The sequence below is a fragment of the Lissotriton helveticus genome, chromosome 8 (genome assembly GCF_964261635.1).
Source record: "Lissotriton helveticus chromosome 8, aLisHel1.1, whole genome shotgun sequence".
Classification (NCBI taxonomy): Eukaryota; Metazoa; Chordata; class Amphibia; order Caudata; family Salamandridae; genus Lissotriton; species Lissotriton helveticus.
Window position 1 is genome coordinate 1140288793 of NC_136069.1, and position 15170 is coordinate 1140303962.

At 41.7% G+C, this 15170-nt stretch overlaps 1 protein-coding gene across 2 annotated transcripts in view; it reads left to right on the forward strand.

The window, feature by feature from the left end:
* EIF5B (eukaryotic translation initiation factor 5B) overlaps positions 1–15170 on the forward strand; it is a 499902-nt gene that overhangs the window by 388104 nt on the left and 96628 nt on the right. For both annotated transcript variants that reach the window (XM_078658012.1, XM_078658013.1), the window contains exons 16-17: positions 2228–2410; positions 2576–2737. In XM_078658012.1, coding sequence (XP_078514138.1) covers positions 2228–2410; positions 2576–2737 — 345 coding nt within the window. The remainder of the gene's footprint in view (positions 1–2227; positions 2411–2575; positions 2738–15170) is intronic.

Below are 15170 nucleotides of genomic sequence, written 5' to 3' on the forward strand. Positions count from 1 at the left end.
AATGCCTTGCAAGTTTGGATCCAGCCATATCCAAATCAGTCTTCATAATGCTCCCCAACAGTCCAGCCCAAACTGCCAGGCCAGCTCCTCCCTGGGACCGGTTTCAGGGTATCAACCCTCATCAACCAGGCTAGCTTGTCCAGTGTCATGGCTTGCACTCTGAAGAATACAGCTGCTATCCTGTTTGAAGCTTTTATGTTTACATCGTTTTTATCAATAACCACAAATGCCAATTAGAAATTGGGGCTTCCACTAATGCACACAAAAAAAAAAAAATCCTATTTCAATGGGAAAAAAAGTTACACTTTAAGGAAAGTTAGAGAGAAGGGAATGGTAAATGAGAATGACCATAGACTGGAAGGAGAGGAAAAAAGGGAGGCAACTTGAGTGATAAAGTCGAAGCCTAATATCTTCTTAAAACAACCAACAGCGAGACAAAAATTGGCTTTGCGCCATTAAATGGCCACTATTCAATGGAAACTAGTTTCCTAATATAGCATCTGTGAAGGTAACACTCCACATCAAGCTGTTGTTCTTGGTAAAATGTGGCCATCTTTATCCAGTCTGGTCTTCACTCATGTTTCCTGCCACAAGTTCTTCACAAGTGGCCCCAATTAACTCAATTTCTGCTGGTCAAGCATAGCTACCACCAGACGCACAGTGTGAGAATTCAAAGCACCTAGCTAGATTGGCAGTGCTCTGGAGCCCACGTTACATGCTACTTAGTGCATCCCCAGTTGAAAAATGTTAAAAAACCGCCTCATTGGAAGCTTCTTCAGAGGATTTTCTTTAAAAAGCAATGTTTTCAAATCTGTAAAAAAGACCATACTTTACCCATAAGAGATATGACTGAGAAAAACGCTGAAGAATAACACCCCCAACAAATCTAACTCTTGTTAAAACAAGCATTTGCAATGCAATAGGTCTCGCATTTTTAAAGTTTGAGCTATTGGTGTTGCATTATTTAGCAATGCCAATAGCTCAAACTTTAATGCTTGTTAAATATTGTCCTCCTCTGATCTACGTAGTTAGCAAGCTGTTGAGAAAAGACCAAGTCATCTGGTGTTGGTTCATCTGAATATTAAAACAAAATCCACCACCACCACACAGACATGACTAGGATGCTCCAGTAAAAAGACAAAGGTTTCAGTACACCCATATAATTCAACCTATTCCTTAAATTATGCCAACCAAACTGTTCATAGTAGTAAAACATACTTTGCATCAGGCAGAGTGCTTCCATGGTGGTTGCTAATGATTTGGGGCACAATGTATACCTGTAAAACTGTAGAAAAAAGAAGCTACCTTCAAACAGACTGGAAAAAACCATCAAATCCTTATGAGCCCACTGCTGCTGTGTTGCTGTTGCGTTCTGCCAGCAAAAATGTACCCAGCCCAAATGATAGAATCGTATAAGGTGTATTCATTTTCCGAACAAGGGGAGGTATAGGAAAAACAACGGCAAAAGGGCCTGTCCTCCAGGTAGTATGCTACAATCAACAAGTATATGCAATGCAATAGGTCTCATGTTTGCGAGAGTTTAAGCTATTGGCATTGTAAATGACAATGCCTTTTAATTTTGTTTTAAAAGTCAACACATAAATAAAAGGAATAGTAATTTCCAATACCAATAGCTCAAACTCTCATAAATGCGAGACCTATTGCATTGCAAATGCTTGGTTTTTCTTGGTGCTTTTTTTATATTACTTGGAGCTACCTTTCTTGGCAGTTTCTCAGCTAGCGTTGGAATTTATATTCGTATTCATCGAAGATGAGCAGTGCTGCACCACACCGGTTAATTATGGTAGCAATATAATCATCATGGGTTTTGAAAGAGAGCAAATTATTGAGGATCCTGGACATTCATGGGGACCAGTGAAGGGTAAATAACTTTTTATCCAGCAATAGTCTCTAAAGGATCACCAAGGTTCCATCTGACCAAGACTTGTAAGTCTCCCTGTATCCATAGTGGTCTACCCAGATTACACACATTTGAAATAACATAAGGCAATTAGCACTTGATGTTCATTGTTGACCTTTATTTGCAGTGAGACTAATATGAATTGCGACCTCGTCTCTTTTATCACCACGTCGTTGTTGAACTGAAACTTTATATAATTTTTTTTCTGTTGGCTTACCAGACATATTTATCCATCATTCTTTAGGTGCTATTATCACCAATTATAATGTGCCTGTCTCTATGTTTGATTAATGTTTATTTTTCTAGGGTCTTAATGCTGCTTTGTTCCATGAGAATAAGGACCCTCGCACTTTTGTTTCTTTGGTACCTACTTCTGCACACTCCGGAGATGGCATGGGAAGTCTGATAGCACTGCTGGTTGACTTGACGCAAACCATGTTAACGAAAAGGTTGGCACACTGTGAAGAATTGAGAGCACAGGTCATGGAGGTAAGACCGCATTTACTTTTCTGGGAAAAACTTATTTTGGGTATTTTATGATATTTTATTACTTTTTAGTATGGCAAAACAGAGTGCTTTAGGATTTAAGTAGAAAACGTCTTACATTGTAAACGAACCCTTTTATTTTAATTGGTTTACTTCTGTTACCTTCAGGTGAAATCACTTCCAGGCATGGGTACAACAATAGATGTAATTTTGATCAATGGCAGATTACGAGAAGGGGATACGATTATTGTTCCTGGTGTAGAAGGTCCCATAGTAACACAAATCAGAGGTCTTCTCTTACCTCCTCCGATGAAGGAATTGAGAGTAAAGGTATGTATTTTGTGACATTCTCCATAAATTTACAAACATTGTCTACTGTACAAATGTTCAGTATTGGATCGAGATGTTGCTTCAGCTGTGACATTTACATTGCTTTTCAGAAAAAGTAAGTGCTTACTTCAAGGAGGGTTTGTTGTATAGTAATATCATTATCCTCACTTATTGTGGAAATGTGTGTGTAAGAAAGTGCCCTCTTTTTGCATGGTTGCCCCCACTTTTAGCTAAACTGCTGATGTGCTTTGAGTCAGTGTGCCCGGGGTTCCTGCCAACCAGGTACCCAGGGCCTATGTTCTTTCCCTAAACTGCATTGAAACAAAGCCCAATTGGCACTCTTTGGCCACAGGTCAGTCCCTTGTAAATAGTGCCACAGGTACCAAGGGCACTGTGGCCAGGGAAGGCCTCTAAGGGCTGCAGCACTTATTGCGCCACCCTTAGAGGCCGTGTACCATTATACACACACACACTGCATTTGCGAGCTGCGTGTTTTGGTGCAGAACCAAGTGAAGAGTCGACATGGTACACTTCCCTGTGTGCCATGCCTACAACCCACTTCCCTGGCATATGCCAGCCACCCTTCTAGCTGGGTGCACTACACCAGTGGTGAGGGTACAGGTGCATGAGCCCTGTACCCCTTTACTGTATAAGCCAATTCTTAGACATTGTAAGTGCTGTAGTGCCAATAAGAGTATATGATACTGGGAGTTTGTCATTAAGATCTCCACAGCACCATAATGGCTTTACTGAAAACTGGAAAGTTTGGTATTAAACTTCTCAGCACATTAAACCCGCACTGATGCCAGTATGTGATTTAATGAAAAATGCAAACAGAGGCCACCTTAGCGATGCCCCCTGAAAAATGACCTAACACTAGTGTCCAGGCTGAGTGGCTGCTCGCCAGCTGCCACAACTAGACATGTTTCTGGACCCCTGGGTTGAGAGCCTGCTGCTCTTAAGAGAGTCTGAAACAATGCACATCGTCGGACGAGGTGCCAAGCCTCCTCCACAGGAGGGGCAGGGTCCATGAAGGGGAAGCTTCAAAGGCTCGCCGCCTTTATGAGCTTCCCCAGGCCTTCCGCTTCTTCCAGCAACTGCCCCCCATCTTGTCCTGACCCCCACTTTGGGAAGAACAATCGGCAGGAAAACCAAGTGAGGAAGGGAGGTGTGCCCACCTTTGCCAACCCCACCCCTGAGGGGGGAGGTGTGGTGAAGCACAACTCTGTCCCCACCATCTTGCAGATGGGGGACTCAGCCAACCAGAGTGAGGCATATGACCCCCTCCCACTAGAGGGTGGCATAATCAGGGGAGTACCCACCCCAAGGAAGGGGCCTATTGGTCTTAACCGTTACCTACCTGTAACGCCCCTAAATCTAGCATTTAAGGGCAACCCTGAACCATGCCTCCTGGGAGAAGAACCAACTAAGAAGTAAAGAAGGACTGAAGAAGCTGTGCTAAAGCTAAGAGGAGGAGGACATCCACTGGCTTGGTCCCAGCCCTACCAGCCTGTCCCCACCTCGAACCTGCGGAAACAAAATCCTGGTGTGTCCTGCAGCCAGCAACCTCAAGAACCCCGAGGACCTGCCCTGCCTTCCACAGAGAAGACTCTGTCTCTCATGAGCACCGGATTTGCTCACCCACAGAATCTGTCTCCGGACAAATCTGCAAGTCTGCACCTGATGCCCACTGCCCGAGTTCGAGTGACCGAACACCAAGAGGAGGTCTTCCCGGCGATCCTGACCTGAGATCTGGTGATCTCTGACCTGCCTCGAATCTCCCAGCAAAGTCTGCAGCCTCTTTCTGAAGGATCCCCCCGACTGCGACCAGAGCTGATGAGGAAAGCCTGACGCCTAAAGACACCCCTGCACCTGAAGTCCCACTGCCTTGGGTGGCCCAACTGACGGTGTCCCAGCATCCCCAGGCATGACAACTTACCTCTCCAACCGGTAGTCACCTCCAGAAGACCTTTGTCCCCGAGCATGCAGTCTTTGTTGAAACCGGAGAAAACCCCATTGAAATCAACAGGGCACCCAACACCAAACCAGTACGCTTCACCCAGCCGCCAATGCGCTGCTGCAGGTGTACTTTGGGTGCTAAAACTGATCCCCCTTTGCCCTGAGCTAAACCCTGGGCGCTTTGCTCCCACAACCTTGTAGCCTGCTCGTGAGCAGCCTCTGACCGGAGGTCCCCTATCCCCCATTGGATAACATTGGGCCTCAGTACTCAGCACCCGGCTGCCCTAGTGCCGCTGGCAGTGCTTTGAGAGTGCGTCCTCGTCCCTAGGGAAACCCTTGTTCTAACCCCAGAATACCAACTCCCAAAAACTTGTAATTACCTGCAACCTGTTAACTTTATCTTTCCTAAAAATTGTTTTGTGTTGAGTTAGTTTTGTATGGAACTTTAAAAAAAACTGCAAATAACTAAAAACAGCTTACTTAACTTTTCTCTCGGAAATGTAGCAGTGTGATATCTAGGTATATCACACGGAGTAGAAAAAGTAATCCAGAAAGTAATCTGTAAAGCAATCCAAGTAATCTAACAGTAATTTTGACTGTATTGAAAGCATTTACAAACCTGTCTCAAAGTCCTTCTCATTCAGATTGCTTGTATTGTTCAACCTGCCTTGAAAATTATCATATACACTTACCTGTGCCAGGCTTGCTTGGTGTTGTAGGAAATAAATAAAAGTAAATAATATTTTTATACAAATCAAAGTGGTCTTTGAGTGTGTGCTATCGTTTGCTGATTGAGTGTGCACAACAAATGCTTAACACTACCATCTGATAAAGCTTTACTGCTCTTCCATATTACCACACATAGAGAGTAAGGTGCTATCTACTTTTACCTCTGCCTACTTTTGGGTTCCACTGGACTCTGTGCACACTTTACCTCATTTTGCCATAGTAAATAAAGAGCCAGCTTTCTACATTGTTAAATTGGAGATGCTAAAAGGAAATCACTAGATGTTCCTATGTTTGGGAAGGAAGAAAATCCTGCTGCTGTTTGGTATAAAAGTATAATGGGTGACGGTTTGACCCTTTCTCAAATGAATGTATGACATTACAACGCAGTTTTTACAACGCAACATCCTCTACAACGCATTCCATTACATCGCATGACACTACATCGCATTTTAAAAAACTACCTTTACACCGCATTCCATTACATTGCATACTACCTTTACAATGCATACCATTACATTGCATTTAAGATAAGTATTGGATAGTATAGGGGTAAAAATTACTATTCTAACTCCAGGGGGTGCAACAGTAGGGTAAGTGTTGGATAGTGTAGGGGTACTGTGTGTTGTAATGGTATGTGTTGTAATGCCTGCTTTGTAGTGACATGCGATGTAGTGTGATGCGTTGTAATGGTATGTGTTGTAGGGCCTGCGTTGTAGTGACATAAGTTGTAATGGATGTTGCGATGTAATGACTGCGTTGTAAGTGTAGTGCGATGTAATGACTACGTTGTAAAGGTGGTTTCCCTTCTCAAATTTCATCCATTTCCATATTTAGGAATAATTATGGAATTGTCTGTTACACATAACAATATATTTGAGGCTCTTTATAGGAATCTTGTTTCTATTATACTAAACACCAAATCTCATTAACAAATGTCCCCAGGCAAACTCTTCAAGTATAGTTTGGGTATATTTTTTAAGTCTGTTCATAGGTGTTTGGAAGCTTCACATAAAAATCTGTCGAGTTAAAAAATAATGCCAACTTTCAATGTGGTCTGTGGTATACAAGTGATCACTTCTAAGTCGTTGCACAAACAAACCAAAATGCCTTCCTAGGTTGACAATAATTAGGGTCTTTATGGGTGATTTCTTGTAAGTATACCTGAATTATAGAAACATGAGTTAATCAGATTAAGATAACATCTAATGCACAAAGTTGAAACAATCCTACATCTCAAAAAAAACATTTCTGAAGAATAGTTAATACACAATATTTGAACACCATATGGTAGCCTGCAGCATGTCACATCATTGTCCATCACCCTGTAGTGTAGCTCCTATTTTCCCAATAGGCTCTGCGCATTGGAATAGTACCTACAGCAGTAAAGGCCTAGGCCAGACGTTAACTAGGTCTACTACTGTCGAAACTAGACTTAATTTTTGGGTTTGCCAGCTAAGCTCAGAGTTCGCTAGAAACTTTCTCGAATGTTCAAGGAAGGATGAACTCCCCTGATTAGACAAGAAGGGATTTAGTTTCTGACAACCATAGAACATGACAACTTTGCTCTCCCCTAATCAAGAGTCAATCTCGAGAGTCGTGTGAGCACAAGGCAATTATTTTACTCAGTCAGTACGTGCATTCTTAGTCTCATCAGAATGTAGAGAAAAGGAAGAGACGGGCGTGTTCAATAAAAGATGTTATTTATTGATCAGTCTCTTTTCTCGTACAAGAGAAATGGATCGATATTATTGCAATACTTATAGTTAAGTAAAGTGCATACATTAGAAGCAATAGTATAAAATAATACTGTAAAAACATTGATATGGTTTCTGAGCCATATGATGTTTAAAATGATTAAAATATATTTACATACACATATACATTTGACTAAACGTACTCAACTGGTGTTTCTAAATACGCCTACCCCGTGTACCTGACCTAAGTCTAATGCGTGGGCGGGAATAGAAAGTTACAGTTTAGTTTAAGTTTGTTTTTGCCAAGTGAATAACTAAAGAATTCTCTAGGAGGGGTTATTCAGTTCTGTACCTGGAATTTAGGATGAATGAGGAATGGTATCTCTTTCTCTGCTCTCGATATTCCAGGCTGCCTGCGAGGGCTGCCCAGAAGCGCCGGTGCTGGGTCTCTCGGCTTGAGATAGCAGCGCGTCTCTCAGCGCGTCAGGAAGGCGGGGCTGCTGCCTGCGGGGTCTGCTTCTGCTCTCGGCTTCGGCAAGTATGGCTGCTCCGTCTTGTCACCACGCGTGTGTTTGCATAGGGCAAGGTCGGCAATATTTATACCTTAAAGGTGCCGAGATTGACGTAAGGATGGACATAGGTACGTCAATAAAGATGTCATACGACTTGCTCGTTAGCACATTCTTTACTAAAGTTCTCTGTGAAATCAAAACAATGGCCGCACGGATTATCCAGGTTGTCATAGGTTTGATTTGTTATGAGAACGTCGTATGCCTTATCAGGGGCTGGAGGAATATCGCTTGTCTAATTAGATCTCAAGCGTTATGACCTAATCAGATAACACGTTCCTGTGCCGTAGTGTGACTGCGTCAGATAACGGTATCTGCATCATGGGGGATTTCTTGCCTCATGGGCTGACTGTTAGTTAACTAGCTAGTAAGTTTAACCAGAATAGGGTCAGGAATAGGGGGATCGAATCAGAACCTATAGAAATACACGACACCCACTCCACGCTAACTATGGTCATATCTACTAATCTATGCATAGTATAACATAGTACAACATACTATAGAGTATAGTGTATACCTTACCACCCCAAAATACATAAATGCATTTCGAAATTTTCAAATATACTGAAAAATTGCAGTCATATATATTGTATGCACTTAAGCTATGAATTAAATGCAAAAGTGAACACGCATTGTTATGCATTATTGATTGTTGGTATATGAGAAATACACATGAAATGGCTCTTAATATGGCTATACAGAAAAAAAGTCGAAACCATTTCATCACATAAAATCTATTGCGAACATACCAGCGGGCAGCTAAAGTCTATAAAGTCTATAAAGTATCTAAAATAGAAATCTTAGTTCTCTAGGAATAGTCTCTTACTTTAAGCAGAAAATCAGTGTCCCGGGAAAAAATATATAGAAAAATATTTTAGGGGCTTGCTGAAAAAAGTTGCTGTCCGTGAACTGGATTGTAATTGTTCATGTGACTTTATTTTTAAAGTTGAAGGCCGAATTCAGGGAACGCCGTGTGCGAGTTTACTCAAAAGTCTCTATTTCTGTTCCGGAGAGAACATCATATCATTCAGGCTTTCGAAAAAACTGTCAACAGCTTCATGGGAAAGTTCCTCTAAGTCGGAAATAGGGGTAACCATGCATTCATGCGCATGATTGTCTCCATTGACATTCTGATTTGCATTGCTGACAGAAGGTCGTACCTGTTCGATGCTGCTTTCATCTTGAACTTCACTACTCTTCAATCGCAGTGGTGAAGATTCCAGGAATGCCGTCATCAGAATTGGCAGCCTTTGAGGGCAGCACAGTGCGTGAACCTTGGTAGGAACCAACAGTGTATCTGCATCCACCGGCGCATCCGATTGTAGCGTCAGACAGGTGTCTAACACGCATTCTTCTCCGCATAGCAGACACCTTAGTACAGGTAAAACACACCTTTGCCACATTGGTCGAAATGATAGAAACCAAGTCATGTTTAGGTCTCTAAGCCGGGATAGTCCCAGGATTTTTGATATCCGGTCCCGGTATCCAATGGCTAGGATCGTATCTTCCATTGTCGCGAGAGTTTGATCTGTGACATGGGTTGCCATAACGAAAAATAAGGACTAGGAATAGGATTCCTGCAATTAGTCCTAGGATCAGGGGAAGTCCGCCAAAAATCGAATGGACGAAGTCTGGAAAAATACCCAGTATGGCTTTGAATGGTGTTAATGGCATCGAAAATACTGTCTTAAATACCTTTGAGACCCCTGTGGTATCAGAAATATTTAAGATTTCGCTCAGGATTTCCGCGAAATGTACGGGGGAATTAGTTGATAATAATGTATGTATCTCTGCAGTCGTCCTTGCGACTTGTAGATCATACGTTTCTTTAGATGACGTGAGCCTTGTAGGCGTCTGAAGAAGCACTGTTTTCATTCTGCTCAAAGTGTCTATTCGAATAGAAGTAATTTTCAAACTGGGCCATGCCCTCGCCTCCCTGTCTGGAAAGGAGCTGGGGAACAAAGAACGTCCACAGCACTTGACCTTCGCCGTCGTAGTGACGAGATAAGGAGTCCCGGGCATAAGACTACAGCATCTGCGGTCTACAATAAGAATGTAACTCCCATTATAGAGTCTTTGAAAGAATGGTTCTATTTCAGTTGCAGGTGCGCCTTGCTGGTGACATGAAAGGTTGTATGAATTCCCTTCACAGGCTCCGTGCAAACTAATACCGTTACACAGAAGCGTGCCGCTTAGTGACATAGCACAATTGATGCCACTAAGAAACACTTTCTGTCCTTTGTTACTGATACATGCATGTGAATAGGGCAGGTTCCATGTTGTTTTAAGGTACCCCTTTCCCAATTTCTCGTACATGCCAGCCTGTATATATTTTTGGCAGTATTGAAACCTGAAGTTTGAGATTGGAATATTTATGATTCCGTGGATTATCCATTCACTGACAGGTCGTTCTGACATTGTCAACGGTAATCTTTCTAGTTTTTCAATGCTCAAGATTGTATAATCAGCACCCTTCTGCGCCATACCGATTTGTCTATCAGTAAGGTTAAAGATTTGAAATAGTGACGTTGTGTTGATTAAACGCCAAGGCACATAGCCTGAACGCAGATTTTGTAACGTCCAGCCAAGCTGTACAATAGAACGCAATTGTGACTGACCATGTTGTAATAACAGTAAGTCTTGCGATAATATATCGATTGCTGAAGACACAATGCTGTCCAATGAAAAAATTCTGGAGGACAGAGTCATTAACCCATTGTCCACTACAGAAAGTGATTTTTCCAAATTAATACGGTCAATTTCCCGTATTCTTTCTGCTGTCTCAATTTGAGTAACCTTCCAGGCCTCATTGTATGCTGCATATACAGAGGCTGCTATGAAACGCTTTTGACGCTGTTTGCGTGGTCCCATTATGAAATCACGCAAGTCAGCACCATCAGTAAGTAAAGTTAGGTGTTGCTTAATTTCAGGCAGTGTGGAAGTTTGTAGCCATTGAAGGCATAATTTGCCCACACTGTAGGTTGTTATTATCCCTGGGTGATGTCTTTGGGGATATCTAGGGTCTGGCCTGTTCATTTTGAAACCCTGTGTTTTATTCAGGAATCTATCTTGACAGTTATTTGTATCTGTGGGCCAGATCAACCATTGTTTCCAATCAGGATGTGTTCTGTTTTGGTTAAGTATATGGTTTATGTCTATTTCTTCATCTGTTTCAGAGTTATTGCTAAACATTGTTGGCTTTGGAATAGACAGGGTTTTTAAATCTTTGATTTTGGCTAAGCCAAGACAGGTGGTTTGTTGAACGGTGTCATTTAAAAATATCATTTGTTCTGGGATCATGCAGGCTCTAAACAAAGCTTCTATACCCTGTACTTGCCATTCTTTTGTACCCCAAACACTTTTCAAATCAACATGTTTGTCCCAATAATCAAAATCCAAAAGTATTCATTTTTTCAAAGAAAGAATCTGAATATATCAATTTTGTGTTGGTTATCATGGTTTTCATCCCTGTCTTGTATTTGTAATAAAATGTTTCAGCATTAGTTATGTTAAAACCTGAAAAATATGAATATTTGCCATACACGGTTCTAGAGCTCCCTTTTGGAGGTGTAGCACAATGTTCCCATTGATTAAAATTTAAAACATTTCTAGGTTGTGCAGATTTATGCAAGAAATGGTTACCATAATGGTTATAGCAGTACATGCTGTCATAATTTGTAGAACCCTGCAAATAATCATGTTTTGTAAATTTAGCAGACATTACTAAGTCAGACATCATATTGTTTATACTTTCAAAGTCCCAATCATCAGCAAATGAGTTTGGTTTTGCAAAGTCACTCAAGGAGATCTTGATTTGGTGTGGATATTTCAGGATCTCGACCGGACCATAAATTTCATAGTCAGTGTTGTCCCAGGCTACCCCACTAGATATTGGAATTGCTGTGAAGTTGGCTGAAGAAAGTTCTGAAGAAAGTTCTCTTTTCTCGACGTGTGAAGATGTGTGTGGTTTGAGGACCAAGTTGATGTTCTGACTTGCTGTGTCCATTTTAGCATATTTTCCCTCAATGAAGCGTCCCAAGGTAAATACCATGATGAGCCAAAGTATGAGGATAAATGCACCAAAACCCACCCAAAATTCAATCCATGGAGAAACTAGATATGTTTCTTTCAGTTGTTTCAAAAGTTCCTTCGCTTTGTCTTTAAAGGATTTTGATGATGGCTGTGTCTTTTGTTCGCTGAAGCCTTCAGAGGAATCATCGAAGTTGATGAAGTAACCGGATGCAGTTCTGTCAATTGTTCCAATTGGTTCAGGATTTTTGTTTCTTGCATTTTCACTTGGTACTTCTGTATAGATTGGTGTGTCTCTGCTAAATGTCTTTATTTGGGTTTTCAGAGGTCTAAGTTCTATTGCATTGTTGCATAGTCCTTGTTGTTCTTCTGTAGGCGTTTCGAATGTGATGAGCCTCTTTGATAGGACCTCTGTACTGGTAGCAAACCTTGGTGTTCTGCTACTTATTGGGAGTCCACTTGGCCTACTGTTGGTTATCGGCCACATGTTGTGGTTTTACCAGGTCGATGGATACAACTCGGTTCTCCTTTTTTCCAGCAAGTGGCGGTAGTACAACTGATCTTGTCCCGTTGACAGACAATACAGGAACTGCTTTTCTGTAAGAAGGCCCAAATTCCTTCTTTACCGCGATCTTCTCCCTGACTAGATCCCCGACTTTTGGAATCCAGACAGGTCTTGCTGGGACAGGTGGTGATTCTTCAGTGGTCGTTGGCTGTTCTTTCAACTGTATGTTGCTCAGGTCTTTTCTTGTTTTGTTTAAGTCCTGCAAAATAGCCAAACGGTCTTTGACACCAAAGCTTTTTTCTGTTACCACTGAAGTCTGACTATCAAGGTCAGAGATCAACATCCTAGTTCCGAATAATAATTCGTACGGACTGAATCCCTTCAGAGAATTTCTTGGCAAGTTATTTAGACTACGTTGGACACTTATTAGATGTTTGACCCACCCAGCTCCCGAACCTAATACCTTTGCCGTTATAGATTGCTTTATGTCACGGTTTTTTCTTTCAACAATTCCGTTCCCCTCAGGGTGAAATGGACAAGAGTACCGCAATTGCACGCCCATGCTGACCATGGCCTCCTTATAAGCCCGAGAGCTAAAAGCAGGACCATTGTCCGAATGCAGAATGCCAATTGCGTATGTGCCGATAAAGACCCGCAAATCTTTTATAACAGTTCTGACGTCAGCCGAGTGCTGTGGATCTACATTATAAGTGGGAACTAGCCTGTATATGTTAATCGCAAGCCATTCTTTTTAGTGGTGATGTTATCTGCCTTGATACGACGAGGTATTAAACTGCTTCTCTCCCCACTGCGATCTCTGTTGCAGTTTGGGCAGTTTTTTACAAACATGGTGTAGTGCAGGCTCATGCCTGGCCACCAGTACCGTGATTGTAATTCTTCCAGAGAATCTTTTAATTTAAGGTGTCTGAGACCCTCGCCCATGTGTGCGTCTGCGATTAACAAGTTTCTCCTGTCCATGTTTGGAATCACTCTATCCCCCACTCCAGGGATTCGAGCAAAAGGAATGGAGTTTGCATCTATGATGTATGTGTAATTGAGTGGATAGTTGATCGGTAACGCCGAGCAGTCGCCTTTTGATGACGTTTTTACTGCCAGCACTGTTTCGCCGTCAATGTATTTTAATGTACGCTTTTTTCGATCTACGGGAGCCGGTTTACTGGCTGCCGCTGCGGCTGTTTCAGCCAATGAATTCCCTACAACGTGAACGCCATCACGCTGGTGACTCAGTGAGTGTGTCACGTGAGTCTTTGGTAGTTCTTTTTTCAAAAGAGCTACCTGTTCCCAGAGCAGTCTCTGCTTTATTGGTGCATCCGTGTCATCTTTGTAATCGTTCTGAATCCAGGTCTGCAAATCCTTGTTATATGCTTTGACGCAGAAATATGAATCTGACACTATAAGTGTCGGGAATTCGCGATCCGCATTATCTAGCGCCATTTTCAAAGCTAATATTTCAGTTTGTAGTTCTGAATTAGTTTCTACTGAGTGTGATTTTGTTAATAGAGGTCTTAGTTTACCTCCGTGCCACACTTCTTTTGTAATCTCACATGTGGGATTGTATGCATGTTCTCCCCAAACGGAGGGTTGAGCATGTCCGTCTGTATAGATTACACAGGCGTAATGTCGTAGAGGCAGAATGTCGATTGGCAGAGGATACGTTTTTTCATATTTTAGATTTTTTAATTCTTCTAGTTCTGGATCAAAGAAGTAATATACTTTGTCCGTTGTGATTGAATTTACCCATTGTAACCATTCTGGATCCAATGTTGTTGTTGGTAAAGTACACGGTGTTGTTAATGCCTCAAAGGCTGATTCTGCTGTTCTGACTGTGATATGTCTACCGTCAGCTATGTCTTTTTCTCTAGCTATTGCGGTTTGAACTGCTTGAACAATTTTTCCTTTGTTGTTGAATCTCTGTTCAGCTTTTGTGTACAAATGTGATTTGAATGCAATTGGTACCTTATCTCCCTCATTAGAGGTTAGGTATGTGAATCCGTATCTCCCTGGGATGACTCGGATCACAAGGTTGCGTGTATTATCACGGGTTTCTAATTTTGTTTTAATTAGCATGTCTGTTTGTAAGGATCTCAAAATTTCTGTGTGTGCTTGAGTCCAACTGGATCTTTTAAAGTCTGGTTTAATTAGATCGTAAAGGGGTTTGACCCTTTCTGCGTAATTTGCAATGTAAGTTCTTCCGAAATTTAGGAAGCCTAGAATTGACTGTAGGTTTTTTAGTGTTTTAGGAGCTTGGATTACGGCACATTTCTCTAGGAAATTGTCTGCCAGGCTTTTGCCTTCACTTGATAACTCATATCCTAAGAATAGGACCGTCAGATGGGCAATTCTGGACTTTTTGAAGTTGAATTTGTAACCCTCTGCAGCGAAACCAAGTATTATGGTGTTCACTCTTTTCAAGTGAGTCTCCAAGTCATCATCTGTTAAGTAAATGTCATCGACATAAGATAATGCTTCATCATCATATAGTTGTAGTAATTCTGTTACTCTCGCTGAGAATACCCCCGGGCTGTTCTTGTACCCCTGGGCTAACCGACAGAATTGTTTTTGAGTGCCATTTACTGAAAATGCAGTTAAATATCTGCTCTCTGGTGCTATGTTTTGACAAAAGAATCCGTTGGAGATGTCCAAGGTTGTTTTGTATTTTTTGCGCACTATGTTATTCATTAGTGCAGCACTGTGTGAGTTTTGCACTGCAAAAGTTTTGCAACATGTGTTAAGGTGTCGGTAATCCAAAACTAGACGGTACGAATTGTCTGGTTTGGAGACCGGAAACAAAGGATTGTTCATTTGTGAGGTGCAAGTTTCAATCACCCCCTGGTATTCTAGCTGATCTAGTATTTCATTTACTTGTTTTTTAGCTTCTTGCTTAATTGGGTACTGCCTTTGTGCAGTAGGTTGTGATTTTAACTGGA